At 32.3% G+C, this 18,577-nt stretch overlaps 1 protein-coding gene across 1 annotated transcript; it reads right to left on the bottom strand.

Moving 5' to 3' along the window:
* Positions 1-1,995: 1,995 nt before the first annotated feature.
* Swim (Secreted Wg-interacting molecule) lies at positions 1,996-18,199 on the bottom strand. The gene is made up of 6 exons (XM_075309424.1): positions 18,041-18,199; positions 4,551-4,768; positions 4,025-4,483; positions 3,305-3,488; positions 2,898-3,243; positions 1,996-2,839 (listed from the first exon to the last, which is right to left on the bottom strand). Exons 2-6 carry the CDS (start codon positions 4,729-4,731, stop codon positions 2,690-2,692), a joined length of 1,320 nt encoding a protein of 439 aa, XP_075165539.1. The 5' UTR covers positions 4,732-4,768; positions 18,041-18,199; the 3' UTR covers positions 1,996-2,689.
* Positions 18,200-18,577: the final 378 nt, after the last annotated feature.

The following is an 18,577-nucleotide window of genomic DNA, read 5'->3' as shown; positions in this document are numbered from 1 at the left end:
GTTGCCGTAGTCTACATTCATTTTAATGCTTTGAAATTAATAGTACAAAATATCCAAATGTTGATGCTCAATAAGTAAGATCACAAGGTCGGTATACTGGGCGATATTGGTCTATGTCGTGAAGTGTATTAATGCAAAATTGTTAGGTAGATTTTTCTAGAAATAATATAATAGAACATTGCATAATGTGTACTATCTCTTAAATCCAAATTTAGATAGTTGGAATAAAATATTGAAATATATACGAGAGTAAATTGGGAAAAATAAATATGGTATTCAAAAAAGACCTCGAGCTTGAAAAATTATTAATTTATTATTATAACATAAAAAGGTCGAAGAAAATCACAGAAAATTCCGAAACGTGCGTCCATCCAACCATCTTGCAGTCTATAGGGCTTTGCCCAAATAAATTTGACAAACATTCTTTTCCTCTGTTATTTAAACTACACTTGTAGTTTAGTCAATCCATGGTTTTAAGCTGAAATCAAAAACAACAGAAAATAATAAGTAAATTTTTTCTATCAATCCTTGTTTAAAGCGACTCACCTTTTAGCATTTCCCTGAACTGTATACTCCAACATTTTTTATTCTCTTAAGGTGGATACTACACAAAAAAAAATTCTGGCTTTTGTAATTCAAATATTATGTAAATTATATAGAATTTTTTTTATTAAATCGTTGAATATTAGTTAAAGTTGCCATGGTTTGGTCTCTTTAAAGCCTTAAGGCGCTGAGACCTCAAACTGTACATAATGTAACTTTAAAATATGAAATAAAATGAATTAAAAAAAAAAAAAACAATAAATAAATAAATAAATAAATTTTTTATTGAAAATAAAAAAATGTTCATCACTTTTTTTAACTGACTTAACAGGTTGGCTGACAAGCCCCCGGTCTAACAAAGAAAAACACATTTTTTTGTCAAAATTCCTTTTTATTATTCAACATAGTTCCCTTCAAAAGCGATACAACGATTATAACGACCTTCCAATTTTTTGATACCATTTTGGTAGTAATCCTTCGGTTTTGCCTCAAAATAGGCCCCAGTTTCGGCGATCATCTCTTCATTGAAGCCGAATTTTTTCTTTCCTGCGAGCATCCTGAGGTCTGAAAACAAGAAAAAGTCGCTGGGGCCAGATCTGGAGAATACGGTGTGTGGAGAAGCAATTCGAAGCCCAATTCATGAATTTTTGCCATCGTTCTCAATGACTTGTGGCACGGTGCGTTATCTTGGTGGAACAACACTTTTTTCTTCTTCATATGGGGCCGTTTTGCCGCTATTTCGACCTTCAAACGCTCCAATAACGCCATATAATAGTCACTGTTAATGGGTTTTCCCTTCTCAAGATAATCGATAAAAATTATTCCATGCGCATCCCAAAACACAGAGGCCATTACTTTGCCAGCGGACTTTTGGGTCTTTCCACGCTTCGGAGACGGTTCACCGGTCGCTGTCCACTCAGCCGACTGTCGATTGGACTCAGGAGTGTAGTGATGGAGCCATGTTTCATCCATTGTCCCATATCGACGGAAAAACTCGGGTGTATTACGAGTTAACAGCTGCAAACACCGTTCAGAATCATCAAAACGTTTTTGTTTTTGGTCAAATGTGAGCTCGCGCGGCACCCATTTTGCACAGAGCTCCCGCATATCCAAATATTGATGAATGATATGACCAACACGTTCCTTTGATATCTTTAAGGCCTCTGCTATTTCGATCAACTTCATTTTACGGTCATTCAAAATCATTTTGTGGATTTTTTTGATGTTTTCGTCGGTAACCACCTCTTTCGGGCGTCCACTCCGTTCACCTCCGTTCTGTCTCTATTTACGAGGATAAACTATTGCTGCTAATTTTCTTTAAATACTGCAATGAATAGCAATACCTATATTTAAATTAAAATTGTGTGTGTTTTTTTTTGTAATTTTTATTATTTTCAGGAATTTTTTATTTGATTTTGTACATAAGTTATAGGTAAATATGTATACAATATATTAGATGGTTTTATTAATTTCTATAATCTTTTAATATTTGACATGCTTTCTTAAAAAAAATTTTTTTTGGATAGCTATAAACAAATGGAAAAACATTTTTTTAATTAAAAACAAAAAGAACGGAATTATTGGCAGTTAACTGAAAATAAGGCAGGGATGTTATAAGCTCACAACCCCTAAATGGTTATCTTTTTGAATGAAGCCCTGCTGCACTGAGGAAAACTTCGAATTTCGTATATTCGCCAATTTGTTCTCACTCTTTCACTGAATGTTACAAAAGGGTTGGGAGGGGGGCAGTTTTATGTTTCGAAAATGAGAATTACAAAAAAACAAAATATAAAAAATAAAAATAAATGTTATAAATTAAAATAAAAAATCTTATCCAATATAGAAACTTAATATTACACACGATCAAAGCTATAAATACTTCACTGTTCTTTTTTGTTTTGTTACATTCGCATTCCGTGTGGACGACATCCCAATGGAAAATGCCGACCGAATGTGTCACAGATGTGCTTTATAGAATAATATTTGGATTAAATCTAGGCTTAGGTCTAAAATATAGTATAAGATTCGTTTTGTTTGTTTTCAAAAGAGAACGGCACTAAAGTTATGGAAAAAGTAACGAGATTTAATTAGCGTTGCTTAATTTGGCTGAGGTCTCTTTGTCGTTGGTACTAAGCTAGTACTAGAATTAAGTTCTGAAAGGATTTGCTTTGTAATAATTGTACACATTGGGCCAAGCAGCCAAAACGTAATCTTCAATTTCACACTCGTTACTGCCACGTAAAATGCGGAAATAGCCATGCTCACCCCACCAAGGACCCCAGGAATTGGCTGCAATCTGTGAAGAGAAAAAGATTTTAAGATTTTGTTTCTCTCTGTCTATCTCTCGAACTTACCCAATATTTGGTGCCATCATGTTCTTCACCCCAGCCTACTAATTTGACTGAGTGGAATCCAGTGGGACTTCCGCGGTTGGCAGCACTGTGACGATACACACCTCCCGAATATGAGAAGAAGTCTCTGTATATACGCATGGTAGCTTGAACAGGTCCCGAATTATAGATCTCGGCCATTATATCAGTCTCATTTCTGATGGAATAGGCTGGACCAGTAGTATACAAATCATCGCGATCAACTCCAGGTGCTGGACGACATCCATTCGATGAGAGTGATCGTTTTCTGTGATGAACTTTGCACGTTTCACGATAACCAACATAAGGATAACATGCCTCATCGAGAACACTAAAGGAATTTGAAAATTAATATCCGCATTTGCAAGAGTTAAAGAGATTCCACAACATACCCTTGTTTGTGGAGATAACGCCAGGCGGCATCCAAATGACCACCATCACATCCTTGTTGTTTCCTGGTGCAAGACAAAATATTTTGGGGTGAGAGTTGTATGACTTCCTTGCCTTGACTTTGAATGGCATAACGGTCAGAGGCCACCGAAGTAGTAGAAATAACCCATGATGAACCGCACCAACCTGAAACAAGACAATTTTAGATTAACTGTTTAGTATTTCAAATCAAAGACTATCAAATTATGTACATAGATCCATAAGCTTTTGGCTTCTGGGATATAGCTTCATCTCCAAAAATGGAGCAATGGACCATCAACATATGAGTTGAAGACATCCACATTTCAATGTGGGAATTAGTGTACGTTTGTAGAAGACATTTCGATCTACTCTTAGCTCCAATCTTGTAGTAGATCGAAAAAAATGGACTTAAAATGTTTTTTTTTTCTGGGACTACGTTATTTGTTAAAAGTGACAGTTAAAAAGGCTTCTAGATCTCTAAAGATTAATATCTCGATATAGGTCCAGAAGAACTCCAAACTACAAAATTTCATGTAAATTAGTGACAAGGCCAAGAAGAAGCGAATGATGAAAAGTTACAACTCAGAATTCGGTCTTTACAAATTTTTTGGTTTTGCTTAATAAAAACATTTTGATTGAATTTTTTTTAACTATTTGTTGATACTTTTTTGCCATGAAAATACTAAATTTGTTATTCATACCTTGATCTGGGACATCCGAAATATATTCCGACCACTTGTCGACAGCATTAAAGTTTCTTGGCAAATGATCGGCTTTGTTGTGGAGACCAATCATAGCCTTGACACGATAGGTGGGTTCCTTGGTGCCCAAACGTTTAACCAAACCTTCTGAGTATTTGTGGCTCCACCATTCATTATATTTGCGAGCAGACCAACCCAATGAATGGATTGAATTCACATTGTGAATTAAATCGTCATCGGTCAAACACAAATCAGTATCACATTCCACATGTCCACCATCTAAGCAACGGCATTCATTGCAATTGTCCATAATTGTGGAGTTAAATTTGGAGAAATGTTGTCCTTTGTGTACGCAGCTAATAATTGGATCAGGTTCATTCCTGCAGAATGAGCGGTAATCGGGACAGCAATCAGCAGAACGATCACGATCACAGAAGGCATCACAATAACAAAGAGTATCTGGAAAGAAGAGGGATGTGTTAATTTCACAGAACCTATAAAATTATGTTCACAAAGTATAACTAACCTGATATTGGTACTGAACAGCTATCTTGTCTGTGATCACAACATCTGTTGATCTGTTGGCAATAGGGTCCTGGAAAATCTCTTCTCAATGTTTCATCGAAACTTTGTGAAACGGCTACAAAGGCAAACAGACATGTCAACAATGTCAGTTGCCTCAAATCCAGCATATTTATGTTGGCCATATTCAGAGTCAATCCTCTAGGCAGGTCTATGTTTTATCTGTTCAATGATAAGAAATATGAAGATCAATTACTAAGATATATGTGTATGTTACTCTAGAAATCATAGAATTGAATGCGTGAATTGAAACATAAAAATGCTTTTAAAAGATAGGCTACTACATATTAGACATCTTCATAGAGTGTACACTGATAGAAATCCATGGGTAAAATAATCAATAAGAGCCTATGAGCGGAAAATCTAACTTTGAGAAAGAATAGCCAAACAGTAGAAGTTAATGGGGTGCTTTGATCATTTTAGATACTGGCACTTACCAAATATTTTTTAAACCTTACTCTAATTTATTTGTCAGTAAATTCATGTGAGTGGTGCCACAACATTTAATCTTGGTTGTAAGAGTAAGGTTATATACCAGTGAGAATATAAAAAAAATGGAATTTCTGTTTTCATTGATTCATTCTGTGGTATGGCCGATTTTCCTTTACCATTTCATGAAATATTCGCGGCAAAAATGCAATGTTATCTCCTTGTTTTACGAATTTGATGGAAAATTTAATTAATAAATGACAATTTCATTCTGTCTTTAATACATGCATACATATATACAGAAAAAGGAATTGTTTTCTTCTTGACAACATCTACAAGAACTGATAAGTTTTTATTTAGTCCCATTTATTCACGCAGAACAGCATCTTGATAAGATACGCAATGCAACATTATTTGTTTTTTCTTCACTCTTACCGTTTTTATATGTTTACGGCTTTGTTTTAGTACAAAGTAAACGATCTAAATAATTCTACTGGAATGAAAATTCAAATGACTGTTTATATTAATTTAATTAATTTTCTGCGCGATGAAAGACATGATTTGAAAGAAGTGCCTACACTCAATGAAATACGAACGAAATTATGGACAAACGGAATTATTTTCAAGAAACAAGATATTAAGTGATGGTTCACCAATCAGGTGAATTCAGCAAGGTCTATAAAATAGACTTTGATTTGTTGTTGAAATAGAGCAGCAACAAACCGAAATCGAAAAATAAAATTAAAGGATTGTGATTATATGAGAAGATGATGCACAGTGTTGGTGAAAAATAGTTTAATTTGAGCGGAATAATTCTCATATGCAATTTCCATAAGAAATTAATATATAAGACCCAAATTGAATCATCTCATAGAAATTCAATTTAACCAGCGATGGAACATGTGTATAGTCAGGCCTCTAGAAATTGGTATCTGGCATATTCTTTTCAATAACTTAACAATACCAATTCCTTAATTGTCATGTCATATTAAAATTGTTAAATATGTAATTTCCCTTTATTATCTTTTTTCTTTTTTTAAGAGCAGATAAACTCGAATTCATGATAAGTGTTGTAGGTTAGGTTAGGTTATGTGGCAGCCCGATGTATCAGGCTCACTTAGACATTCAGTCCATTGTGATACCACAGTGGTGAACTTCTCTCTTATCACTGAGTGCTGCCCAATTCCATGCTAAGCTCAATGACAAGGAACCTCCCTTTTATAGCCGAGTCCGAACGGCGTTCCACATTGCAGCGAAAACACTTAGAGAAGCTTTGAAACCCTCAGAAATGTCACCAGCATTACTGAGGTGGGATAATCCACCGCTGAAAAACTTTTTGGTGTTCGGTCGTAGCAGGAATCGAACCCACGACCTTGTGTATGCAAGGCGGGCATGCTAACCATTGCACCACGGAGGCTCTCAAGTGTTGTAACGATTGTCTTCAACTTTTTTTGTTTTTTATAAATTTTTCTAGCGTCAAAAAAAACGTCCTTGGTCCCTCACAAAAGAATATCTTCTTTCAGGGTATATATCGGTAATGTTATACAGACATTTAATAAAAAATTGGCTAATGTTCAAAAGTTGATTGTATTATAATTTTATGATTTGTTTTGTTATAGAATTCATCAGCGAAAGAATTTTGTAAACACTACACCCCAGCAAAAAAATTTTGAAGTTCTTCTTTCTTTATTTTAACTACATATGAAGTTCTTTTAATTACATTTTTTACAACTTGGTTTTTTCATACTTTTAATGGGTAATTTTAACTTTTTTTGTTTCAAATAGGTTAAAAACAGAGTAAGAATTCATAAAATGGTACAAATCATTTAAATTTCGTCGAAAAAATGCTAAATTCAATCTGAAAAAAATTGTGAATTTTTGAAAATATTTGAGGTGAAATGTTTCCGACTAGCGCTAGAATCCATTAAAAATTATAACAAATTATAAAAATTATTTATTTGACAAAATATCACAGAATTTTTTAATTTACATCCAAAATATTGAATTCGGACCACACTTAAAGAAGTGATGCAAATTCAGTGCAACGGCAGTTGAAATGGAGGACTTCCGTCCTATGACAAGCCCATGTTAAATTCATCGCTTCTGAGTCAATTTTGCACCACTTCCCCGGATCCAAAAAGAACATTTTCATTACTTTTTTGGCGACGCTTTTTTTGCTGGGACTGTAAGAGAGGAACGAAATTTTAGAAATAAACTTGTATGTCTGGATGCTAAATTAGTTTCTTTAAAAGAACTCCTGAAAGTATGTTTGCTTTGGTTGTATTCCTATTGTTATACCCACCACCATAGAATGGTGACGGGGAAATATCGATTTACGACTATATAAAGTATATATATTCTTGATCAGGGAGAAATTCTAAGACGATATAAGCATGTCTGTCTGTCTGTTGTAATCACGCTACAGTCTTCAATAATGAAGCAATCGTGCTGAAATTTTGCACAAACTCGCAGGCAGGTCAAGTTCGAAGATGGGCTATATCGGTCCAGGTTTTGATGTAGTCCCCATATAAACCGACCTCCCGATTTGGGCTCTTGGGCTTATAGAAATCGTAGTTTTTCTCCAATTTGCCTGAAATTTGAAATCTAGAGGTATTTTATGACCATAAAGAGGTGTGCCAAAAATGGTGAGTTTCGGTCCATGTTTTGGTATAGCCCCCATATATACCGATCTCCCGATTTTACTTCTTGGGCTTATAGAAACCGCAGTTTTTATTCAATTTACCTGAAATTGGAAATGTAGAGGTATTGTAGAACCACAAATACGTGTGCCAAAAATTGTGAGTATCGGTTCATATTTTGGTATAGCCCCCATATAGACCGATCTCCCGATTTTAGTTCTTGGGCTTATAGAAACCACAGTTTTTATTCAATTTACCTGAAATTGGAAATCGAGAGGTACTTTAGAACCGTAAAGAGGTGTGCCAAAAATGGTGAGCATCGGTCCATGTTTTGGTATGGTCCCCATATAAACCGACCTCCCGATTTGGGGTCTTGGGCTTATAGAAACCATAGTTTTTATCCAATTTGCCTGAAATTGAAAATCTAGAGGTATTTTAGGACCATAAAGAGGTGTGCCACAAATGGTGAGTATAGGTTCATATTTTAGTATAGCCCCTATATAGACCGATATCCCGATTTTACTTCTTGGGCTTCTAGAATCCGAAGTTTTTATCCAATTTGCCTGAAATTGGAAATCTAGAGGTATTTTCGGGCCAAAAAGAGGTGTGCCGAAAACGGTGAGTATCGGTCCATATTTTAGTATAGCCCCCATAAGAACGATCTCCCGATTTAACTCCTTTGGTTTCTAGAAACCGTAGTTTTTATCCGATTTGCCTGAAATTGTAAATATTCTGGTATTTTAGGCTCACAAAAACGTGTATCGGATTAAGTTTTTATCGGTCCATTTGGTAATGCCTCCATATAGACCGACTTCACTTCTTGAGGGTATAGAAGTGCACTGATCATGAAAATTGCTTGAAACTCAATGAAAAATTTCCAGATTTTACTTCGCGGGTGAAAATCTACAGATTTAAGATTTAAGATTTAATAATTTTCTTGCACACTTACAAGATATGTTAATGATTCCTCTAAAACTCAAACGAAACTGGTTCTTATAAATCCAAAATCTGATATAGTTCTCATAGGTGAAATCTTTAAATTTATCTTCGGGAAGTATCCTCAAGTCCTCCTGAAATTTCAAAGGAAACCCTAATATTTGGTTCATGGTGGTGGGTATTTAAGATTCGGCCCGGCCGAACTTATTGCTGTATATACTTGTTTGTTTTTTTTTTTTAATCAAACTGAAATTTCATTATCTGTTGCCTAGTGTAGTAGTCATTGCATGACAATAACCTCACAAAATGACAACAATTCGCTTTAGCACCTAAAAAAAACACGAAAGACAAAATCCAATCATACCACATAAGAGACCATAAATTATATACGACTGGTGATTATAATCAAAAGTTGTGAACGAAATCATGAGAGCTGATCGATTTATGAATAATTAATAAGGAAATTTGCAAAGAGAATAGAAAAATATTTTGGTTTTTATGACTTTGTCAATAAATGGTGTTCATTCTGATGTCTATTGCTTTCTTAAATGAATTTATTTAGTTTTTTTTAGCATTTTTTTATTGTTATTTCAAAATATGATTCAAACCTGTTAACCAGGCTAAATCAGATACCAAGCACTTTCCTCAAAAAAAAACATCAATGCCAAAATCGGCAGCATTATTTGGCAAACAAAAACAACCTTAGACGTACTACATACCACGATAATAAGCTGATATTGTTCAGTCATCCCAATGTGAAGATAAACAAATTGACTTTTGGGGAGAATATAACAAGAAAAGCATTTTCTTAACAAAGAACCTAGTTAGGCTGTGGCATTAGCATTAGCATTGCCATTGTTTTAGCCTTTCTTTTTAGAGATTTTTGTATAGTCGTCCCCCCTCTATTCAATAATGGGGCGATCTCTATCATAATGATAAACTCAAAGCTATAGAGGAAGAGGTAGACTCATATAAATGATCGCATTTTAAATCCCATAAATGCTAAGCAAAGAAACCTGAAGTGGACTTTCCTGATTATGGAAGATTAATACAAATAACAAAAAAAAAAAACAAATAACAAAGAAATCATTTGCTTTTCTAAAATTTATGCAAATTTCGTTTAATTTTATTTTTATGTAAACAATCCATTCTTCTTTTGCCTAAAAGAAGATGACGTCAGTTATTTTAGCACGAAATAGCTCCTTTGTATAAAATTATGATTGGATAAAAAATCAACAAACTTCTTTTCACCACATCATCCCCTTATTGGGGTTTTATGATCTTTTAAATGTTTTTCTTTCCTTCAATTTATATTAATATTTACTTTGTTGCAATATGGATGATATTTAAATTTTTATGCCAACCAATAAATTATAGAACGTAAATAGACTTTCGCTCTAATTTAAATGTTTCTCAACAACATCATTGCAGATTCATCGAATGAATCTTCTTCTAACAAAAAAGCCTAGTTAAACTGATTGTAATTTATGGATGTTCTATGCTAAATAAAGATCAATTTATTGTTTTTGGTTAAATGTTAAGACAGTCATACAGTGCAGAACTATCGACACATATTTTGAATTTTCTGAATTTTTCTGAAGAAATCAGCTTTATGCCAAAATAAAACTAAAACAAACCATAAAATATTTAAACAAATTAGTTCTAATTTATGGGTTGGGTCATTCCATATGGTAAATTTAGTAAGCAGCAAGTGGATTAAAGGAGAATTTTTGATATACATATACACAGAGAAAAATGTCATTAAAACAGAGCTCAACCCTAGTTTTTAATTGACATACACTCAAAAAAATATTCACCTAATATGAATAATTATGCAACCTACTTTTGAGAATACACAATTTACACAATATTAAGGATACATTTCTTAAAATAAAGAAATTGTAATCAAAAGGAAGTTCATAATCTTTGCTCTAAAAAATGACTTTTCAACACCCCCCTGTGCCCAATCACGCCTTTAGGCGGGCTTCATTTAATAAGGAAGCTTTTAGTAAAATAAACCTTTAGACAACAAAAATGGGTAAAATAGAAAGAAAACTTTGTTTAAACTGTTCAAGAGGCTTTGTGGCATATACTGAATTTTACCATATAAAATTTTCTTGTTTAGTTTTCTTGCTTTTGTGTCGTTAACATTTAAAATTTAATCAGCTGGCAAAAAAAAATTGGGCATTAGAGGGTTAAAATCGTATGACTTTGATGGAATTTTCCTTAAAGTAAAGAAAATTATTTTTCATTTTAAGAAATAATTTTTAAATTAACTGCAATATTGAATCTTTGGGTTAAAAATAAAGAAAGGGTCAATTATAAAACTTATTTTAAGGATTTTTGATTTAAAGTTCTTTTTGTTTTAATTTAGAAAATATTTTTTAGTTTGAAGCATAAATTATAGTTTGGTGTTTAAACTGACATAAATAGCCTAGTTAATAAATATCGCAAAGAGAGATAATGAAAATTCGATAAATGAAGTCAGTATTCTAATCTTGATTTTATAGAGCCTTAAAATAATTTATTAGCTCTTTACAAAATGTTTATTTTTTAAAGAGGCAACATCTTTGACTCGGATGCAATACCAAAATCATTCTCAATAATACATTTTGTAAGTACTTCACCAAAATTTCAAAACTTGTATACGTATCAGGATCGTTTGATTTGATTCAGTCACATATTTATTAAGGACTTCGTACCAATACATGGTACACTCGGAACAAAATTAACGAGGGACGGAGATTTCAAAGATTCGTGAACTAAATTTAATGAAAAAAGAGTTTAGAGCAAAGATTTTAAAGAAATTTGTTCAAAATATTGTGTTTATATGTTTTTCACTGCACAAATAAAATTACTTTAATTAAAAAAAAATAAATAAATAAAAAGTAAATTACTTTACACTAGGAAAAACTATATTTATATCCGAAAAATAAGCATAATAATAATTAGCTATTGGAACATGTTTACCGCGAACATGTTTATTTCCTGGCATTTACAGAAAAATCAAATTTAATTTCAACTAAAGATTTCATTCTATTGATCTCCAACTCACAAAGCTTGTTTTAGTTTAAAATTAAATTTTAATTCCATTATTTAGTTTTATAATAATTAATTATTGTTGCTATAAATATTTAATCTGTTCTAATGTCTTTAGCTTCCTGTATGATATAAAACAATTAATGTCCATTTTAGAACGTTTGCTCTAAATTGCCAAATTAAATCCTATTGTGATTTGCTATTAATTTGCTTTTTTTTGTGCCAGCCAATATTATTTGCTTTTAGTCTTTATCATCTCATAATAATTCCAAATTATCTATTGAGGCTATTATCAAAATATGGTTTATGTGACAGCTTTTTATCGTTTTTTAATGTCTGAAAACCATAAAATTTGGAAAAAATATTAGTTCCAATAAACCTCTCATTAATATTTTACGACATTTTGGCAATGACAATGCCCTTCTTAAAAATTAAATTGAAAAAAAAAATACTCACACACACACACTCAAATAACAATAAAAAATGAAAGCTATTGTGGTCAACACGCAACATTACATACTGATTTGAAAGTCAGCTACCAACATTAACGAAATTAACACTCCACGTAAGATGATCTCATAGAATGATGGAAAAAAATCTCCGTTATTAGAATTTTTTCGCATTAGTTTTGTAACAAACTCCAGGAAGTCCATAAAATTATGTTTTTTTTTTTTTTTTGATAAACCACATGAAATATTTTAATGTAAGAGAGCAAAGTTTTATGATGATTTAACAAAGGGTTCGTTCTATACTCCAATTTAATTAGACCGGTTTGTTGATTTGACAAATATTTGTTAGACCTCCCATCTGACATCTTCATTTAATTAGAATAATTTTGAAATTTTACTTTAGATCTAAGTTGGCCAAGTGGTCACTTTTTAGAATCTTTCGAATGGATTTTCGGCAAACACCAGTCATTTGCTTAACCAAATCAAATGGTAGCTGGTCATTTATTCCCTGGGGCTATTAAGATTTATTCTTTGGTCATTATTTCCCTCCCCCTGAGATATGGGTAGGGGTTTTCATTTCACATTTGCCCGCTGGCTCTTTGCCATACGCCCTGATGAACAATATCGTCATGCGGCCACATAGCCACAGGTGTCGTTCGTCGCAGACCACAGAAACACACAAACAATGTGGCGTAAAAGAATTGATGTTTTGTAAATACAAGGCTTATATTGTGAATTTTTGGTTTTTGTTTGGCTGAGATGATCGCCAAATAAAAATTCAAATAAAAATACTAGAATTATGTTTAACCACTGACCACTAATGGGGGCATTGGCTATAGCCATTGAAATAAGAATGATAATTTACGCCCTTTCCATCTATGTGTTCTGATGGACAATGACATTTTAAAGTAATTGGTAAAAGTGGTCAAAGTTTAATTTTAGCATTATTAGTCATAAATTGTGATTTAGCCACAAATCAAATATATGTATGTATATAAAACTTTTCTACTGTTACACAGAATTTATCCAGATAATTTTTTAAAATAAAAATTTCTCCAACCACAGAATAATTTGAAAAAAAAAAAAACAAGTAAGGAAAGTTTAAAGTCGGACTTTGTAGATCTAAATTTTCGATACCATATCACATCCGTCAAAAGTGTTGGGGGCTATATATAAAGGTTTGTCCCAAATACATACATTTAAATATCACTTGATCTGGACAGAATTTAATAGACTTCTACCAAATCTATAGACTCAAAATTTAAGTCGGCTAATGCACTAGGGTGGAACACAATGTTAGTAAAAAAATATGGGAAACATTTAAATCTGAAGCAATTTTAAGGAAACTTGGCAAAATTTTTTTTATGATTTATCGCTCGATATATATATATATATATATATATATATTAGAAGTTTAGGAATTTTAGAGTCATTTTTACAACTTTTCGACTAAACAGGCGATTTCACAAGGAAAATGTTGGTATTTTGACCATTTTTGTCGAAATCAGAAAAACATATATATGGGAGCTATATCTAAATCTGAACCGATTTCAACCAAATTTGGGACGCATAGCTACAATGCTAAATGTACTCCCAGCGCAAAATTTCAACTAAATCGGAGTTAAAAATTGGCCTCTGTGGTCATATGAGTGTAAATCGGGCGAAAGCTATATATGGGAGCTATATCTAAATCTGACTAATTGCACTCTTAGTGCAAAATTTCAACCAAATTGGGGTAAAACTCTGGCTTCTGGGATCGTATTAGTCCATATCGGGCGAAAGCTATATATGGGAGCTATATCTAAATCTGAACCGATTTCAATAAAATTTGGCACACTTGACTATAGTACTAATTGTTCTTCTTGTGCAAAATTTTAAGCAAATTAGGGTAAAACTCTGGCTTCTGGGCGCATATAAGACCATATCGGGCGAAATATATATATGGGAGCTATATCTAAATCTGAACCGATTTCTTCCAAAATCAATAGGGTTCTATTCTGAGCCAAAACACATACTTGTGCCAAATTTGAAGTCGATTGGACTAAAACTGCGGCCTAGACTTTGATTAGAAAAATGTGTTCACGGACAGACGGACTTGGCTATATCGACTCAGGAGCCCACCCTGATCATTTTTGCCAAAGACACCATGTGTCTATCTCGTCTCCTTCTGGGTGTTGCAAACATATGCACTAACTTATAATACCCTGTTCCACAGTGTGGCGCAGGATATAAATATACTAGATGAAAAAATTAATGGAGATCTTCGGCACCTTCAATCAATTATTTAATTAAAAATTTAATTGATTTGAATGGAAAAACTAAGTTATTTTTTTTAATTGATGCGACTATTTATTTATTTCTTAATTTATTATATTTACAAATTATAATAAACTTTTTTATACGGGCACTAGCAACTGGAGGCTAGCGACCTAAATTATTTATTTTATTATTATTTATTTATTTATAATTATGATGAAATAATTGGCTTGTAGATTTATATTTATATTTCAAAATTTTATGAACCAACGAATAATGGTATTTCCGCAATAAAGTTTTAATTAAATTTTTAATTGAAAAAAAAATTTAAAAACTTCTAATCCTATTTAACTGACTAAATTTTTTTAGTTTCATTGAAAACTTAATTTTATCAGCTAAGTTTTCAATTGATTATGTTTTCAACTTCAACCAATTTTGTTTTGGTGATATTGTCTTTTTTTCTTCTCAGTGCGCAAGAACAAATAATATCTTTTTGGGGAATCATAATTTTTCTAAAAGTCATTATTTGGAACAAATCAAAATCTCCTTTCTCTCTTTTCAAATGCTTTTGTTTTAATGAATACGTGGTAAATAAAACAATTTTTTTAAAGAAATATAATAAATTTTATCAATATTTCTAAGAAATTTTCGTACTATATAAAAACAATTTTTTGTGCTCAAAATTGGCTAGTTGTTTCATGCCTGTTAAAGATAAATTAACTTTGATCCAACAGAATTTTCTTTCTTGTTAAAAAAAATCGACTAACTCAATGAAAAAGTTTATATAATTAAAAATTTATAAACTTTTAGTCAAGTACAAAAACTGCATATTATATCAGATAAATGTACTGTTTTGTTTTCATTATCGACATTTTCTTTAATACCACTCAAATTTTTTTTCAGTGTTTAGATGTTGATCTAAGTCTTGAAAATAAATCAAATAACCATTGAAGCATACAAAATAATTTTCCCCATATCTTTATTGCCACCACCATGGGAAATGGTGTTCTTGTACTTAATTATTTTTCTAACATCATCATAATAGAGCAATAAACTTAGTCAAACTGTCAGATTTATACTTTATATTTAGCAAAATAAACACATATCAAGATTCCGATAACATCATGGCGAAGAACCACAAGAGTTCACTATAACTGCGTTTTCTCGTGGCCATGCCTGAACGTTGATCACTAGAGTATACGAGATATACGAGATGATCACTCAACAAGCACAATGTCCAAACTATTTTGTGAAGTTTTTGTGGTTAAAATTTGCATCATAATCTAAAAATCGAAAATATCTGAATCAAGAAGAAAATAAACATAAGCTATTCGCTTAAATGGCAGGGAAGATGGAGGATTGGCTTTAGTGGTGGTTGGTTGATGACAGTCAGCTCTTGTGGCTTCCTTTTGCATTTTTGCAGATTTATGCAACCGCATAGCGTAGACAGTTTTACGACTCAACGACAATCTTCATTAGAGGACACCTTAAGTGATCTGTGGCCGGGGCCGGGGGAAATCTCCCACTCAGATTTCATTTCAATTTTATTTAGTATCTCAGTTTGTATGCTGATTACTCCCCAAGTTTTAATTACATTTTGGTGTGAAAATAAGCATCGTCTACGAGTTCGAATTGTTTAAATAACAGCACAATATAGAAATGTTGACACTTTTCGCCATAAATAAAATTAAAAAAAAAAAAAATGCTGACAATCGTATACCAAAGTCCAAATGGACGGACAGATTAATGAACATTAATAGGTTTACAAATTTCAGCAATATTTTGAATACGAATGCTATTTCAAACCAATGCGTTTGCTTTGTATTTTCTTCAATTGGTTCTTACCCCCATTGAATTTCGCAATTATTCATCATGAAATTGGAAGCCGTCAAGTTCAAGGAACGCATTCCAATTCACAGCAGCAAGCAACAAGCGGCAAGCCAATTACATGTGTTATCAAAACGAAAGTGGTGATACCATATCGGGTAACGGAAATATATTCAAGGTAATATTGTTGGCAGTAAATATTTTTTTTTTTTTAATTTTTAAGTGGGTAGAATATCCACTGCACTCAATCAGAGCACTGGTAGCTTATTTCTGTTGGATAAATGAGTATTAAAGATGTAGTTGTTTGTTCTAAATTCTTTCGCAAAAATCGATCCCTCTAAACTTATATCACTTGACTATTATTTTACCATTATCATTTATCAAAGGTTGTAATTGGAATAGCTACTTATAATAACAAAGATTATGTGAGCTACATTTGCGGAAAATATTTACATCAAAATGGGTCACCTTTTGTTTTGGTATGAAAATATTTTATTTAATCGAAGGTTTTAACCAAAGTGAGGTTACATTAAAAAATATTGATACAAACATTATGTTAACTTACATTTGAAATAAAACATTTTCACCATATTAAGGATGAATTTAAAAATTATTTATTATTTTTTACTCAAAATAAAAAGCAATCACATAAATAATGTTTTACATTTTTTGTTTTGAAACCCGACTACAGGCCTACCAGATGTATTCGATTGATATAACCTTACACATATTCTGATCGACTCAGACTCATACTGGGTCGATCTCACCATGGGAGTTCGTCAGTCTGCTTGTCCATCTGCATTCTTTAGAAAACCTGATCTAATTTCGACATATATCTATCACTCTGATTTTCATAACACTTGAATTTATCTCATTTCAATTGGGCCAAATGAATCGTCTATTGATAATTTTTATATCAATTAAATCTACACAATATCTTTAATATCGGAAAACTCTGCAACATGTCCTTAAAAAACACCAAAAATATTAGTCGATCTGGCAAAACTTTCGACATTGGTCATACACGAAATTTAAGTATAGGCTAATATACTTAATTTTCAAGCTATGTTGATGAGAATTCATCGAACTATCCACGTATATGTATCGCCAAGTTTTTTTCAAATAGGGTCATTCCAACTTCATTTATTTACCAAAATGAATGAAATATGACAGACCTCGCGAGTAACCTCTATATATAACCGATTTCAGTTCAGATTTATATATAGTTCACATGCACCTCAGCATGTATCGCCACATTTTCACACTTCTGCATGCAAATGAGAATTTTTAGTCATTCAGATTTATTGCAGGAACATCTGATTTTAGGAAATACTTCAATAATATTTTCAGTAGGTAAGAAAACTTGGCCAAGTTCCGTTCTTCGTTCGTAACCCTAAAACATGGCAGTATAATCGGCTACTTCCTAACTTTTAATTTTATAATAAGCTCAGATAACTCAAAAATAAAAGTAAATCATACGAAATTGGGAGGGTCTTAACTTTAAAAATGCTCAAAAATTCAAATGTTATATCCTCAATACTTAATTTTTTGTTTTAAATATAATTTTTGTTTTATATTGAATATTTTTCATCATAGTTTGTAAGGGATTACATGTAATCCCAAAAGTTTCTTTCAGTGTATCACATTGATCATAAACCATTTAAAAAATTTCACTCTAATTAGTATTTCAATTTCACTTTCATTGTTGTTTGTGGCTTGATCCTTGGCAATGCTATTCTATTTTGTTTTCTATTCCCATAACAAAAAAAATTCTTTTTTGTTTTTGTAAAAAATAATTCACTTAATAAAATGCGCGGGATTTTTAAAAAGAGAAACATGACACATAAATTAATAATTACATTTTTCTTTAAGGTATTGACGTTGCGAAATTCTTTTGCACAGTTCAACAAGAATTTTGTCCTTTTGTTCTCTACTGTTATCCTTTGATTTTCTTTAGCGAAACGCCGCACAAAAAGAACGTTATTTCGCGATCACGGCTAGGTGTCAACTGAATTTACAGATAAATTCGCCATACGATGAAACATGCAGCTATTGCTGCTTCTGCTACGGCCAAAACAACGCGAATAACATAAGCGGCCCCCTACACACAAACACATTCATATCAAACAGCACAGCAAGAAAATTAACCGTTGGATAGATGTTATTCTGAGGGGTATTTGGGGGCATTGCTCTGAAAGAAAAACAACAGAGAGCGATGATGCTTTCTTTGCTTGTATCCGCCAATAACAGAGAAGAGCGAAAGTCAATCCACTGAAAAATAACGTCCATTCTCTGCAGACAATTATTCGTTCTCTGGTACCAATACACACTTATGTGCAATTATACAAAAACAAGAAACAATTCAATACACCCCCAAATAAATTAAATGGAGACAT

Source organism: Haematobia irritans, chromosome 5, assembly GCF_050003625.1.
Source record: "Haematobia irritans isolate KBUSLIRL chromosome 5, ASM5000362v1, whole genome shotgun sequence".
Lineage (NCBI taxonomy): Eukaryota > Metazoa > Arthropoda > Insecta > Diptera > Muscidae > Haematobia > Haematobia irritans.
This window is presented reverse-complemented; position numbering and strand designations above follow the sequence as displayed.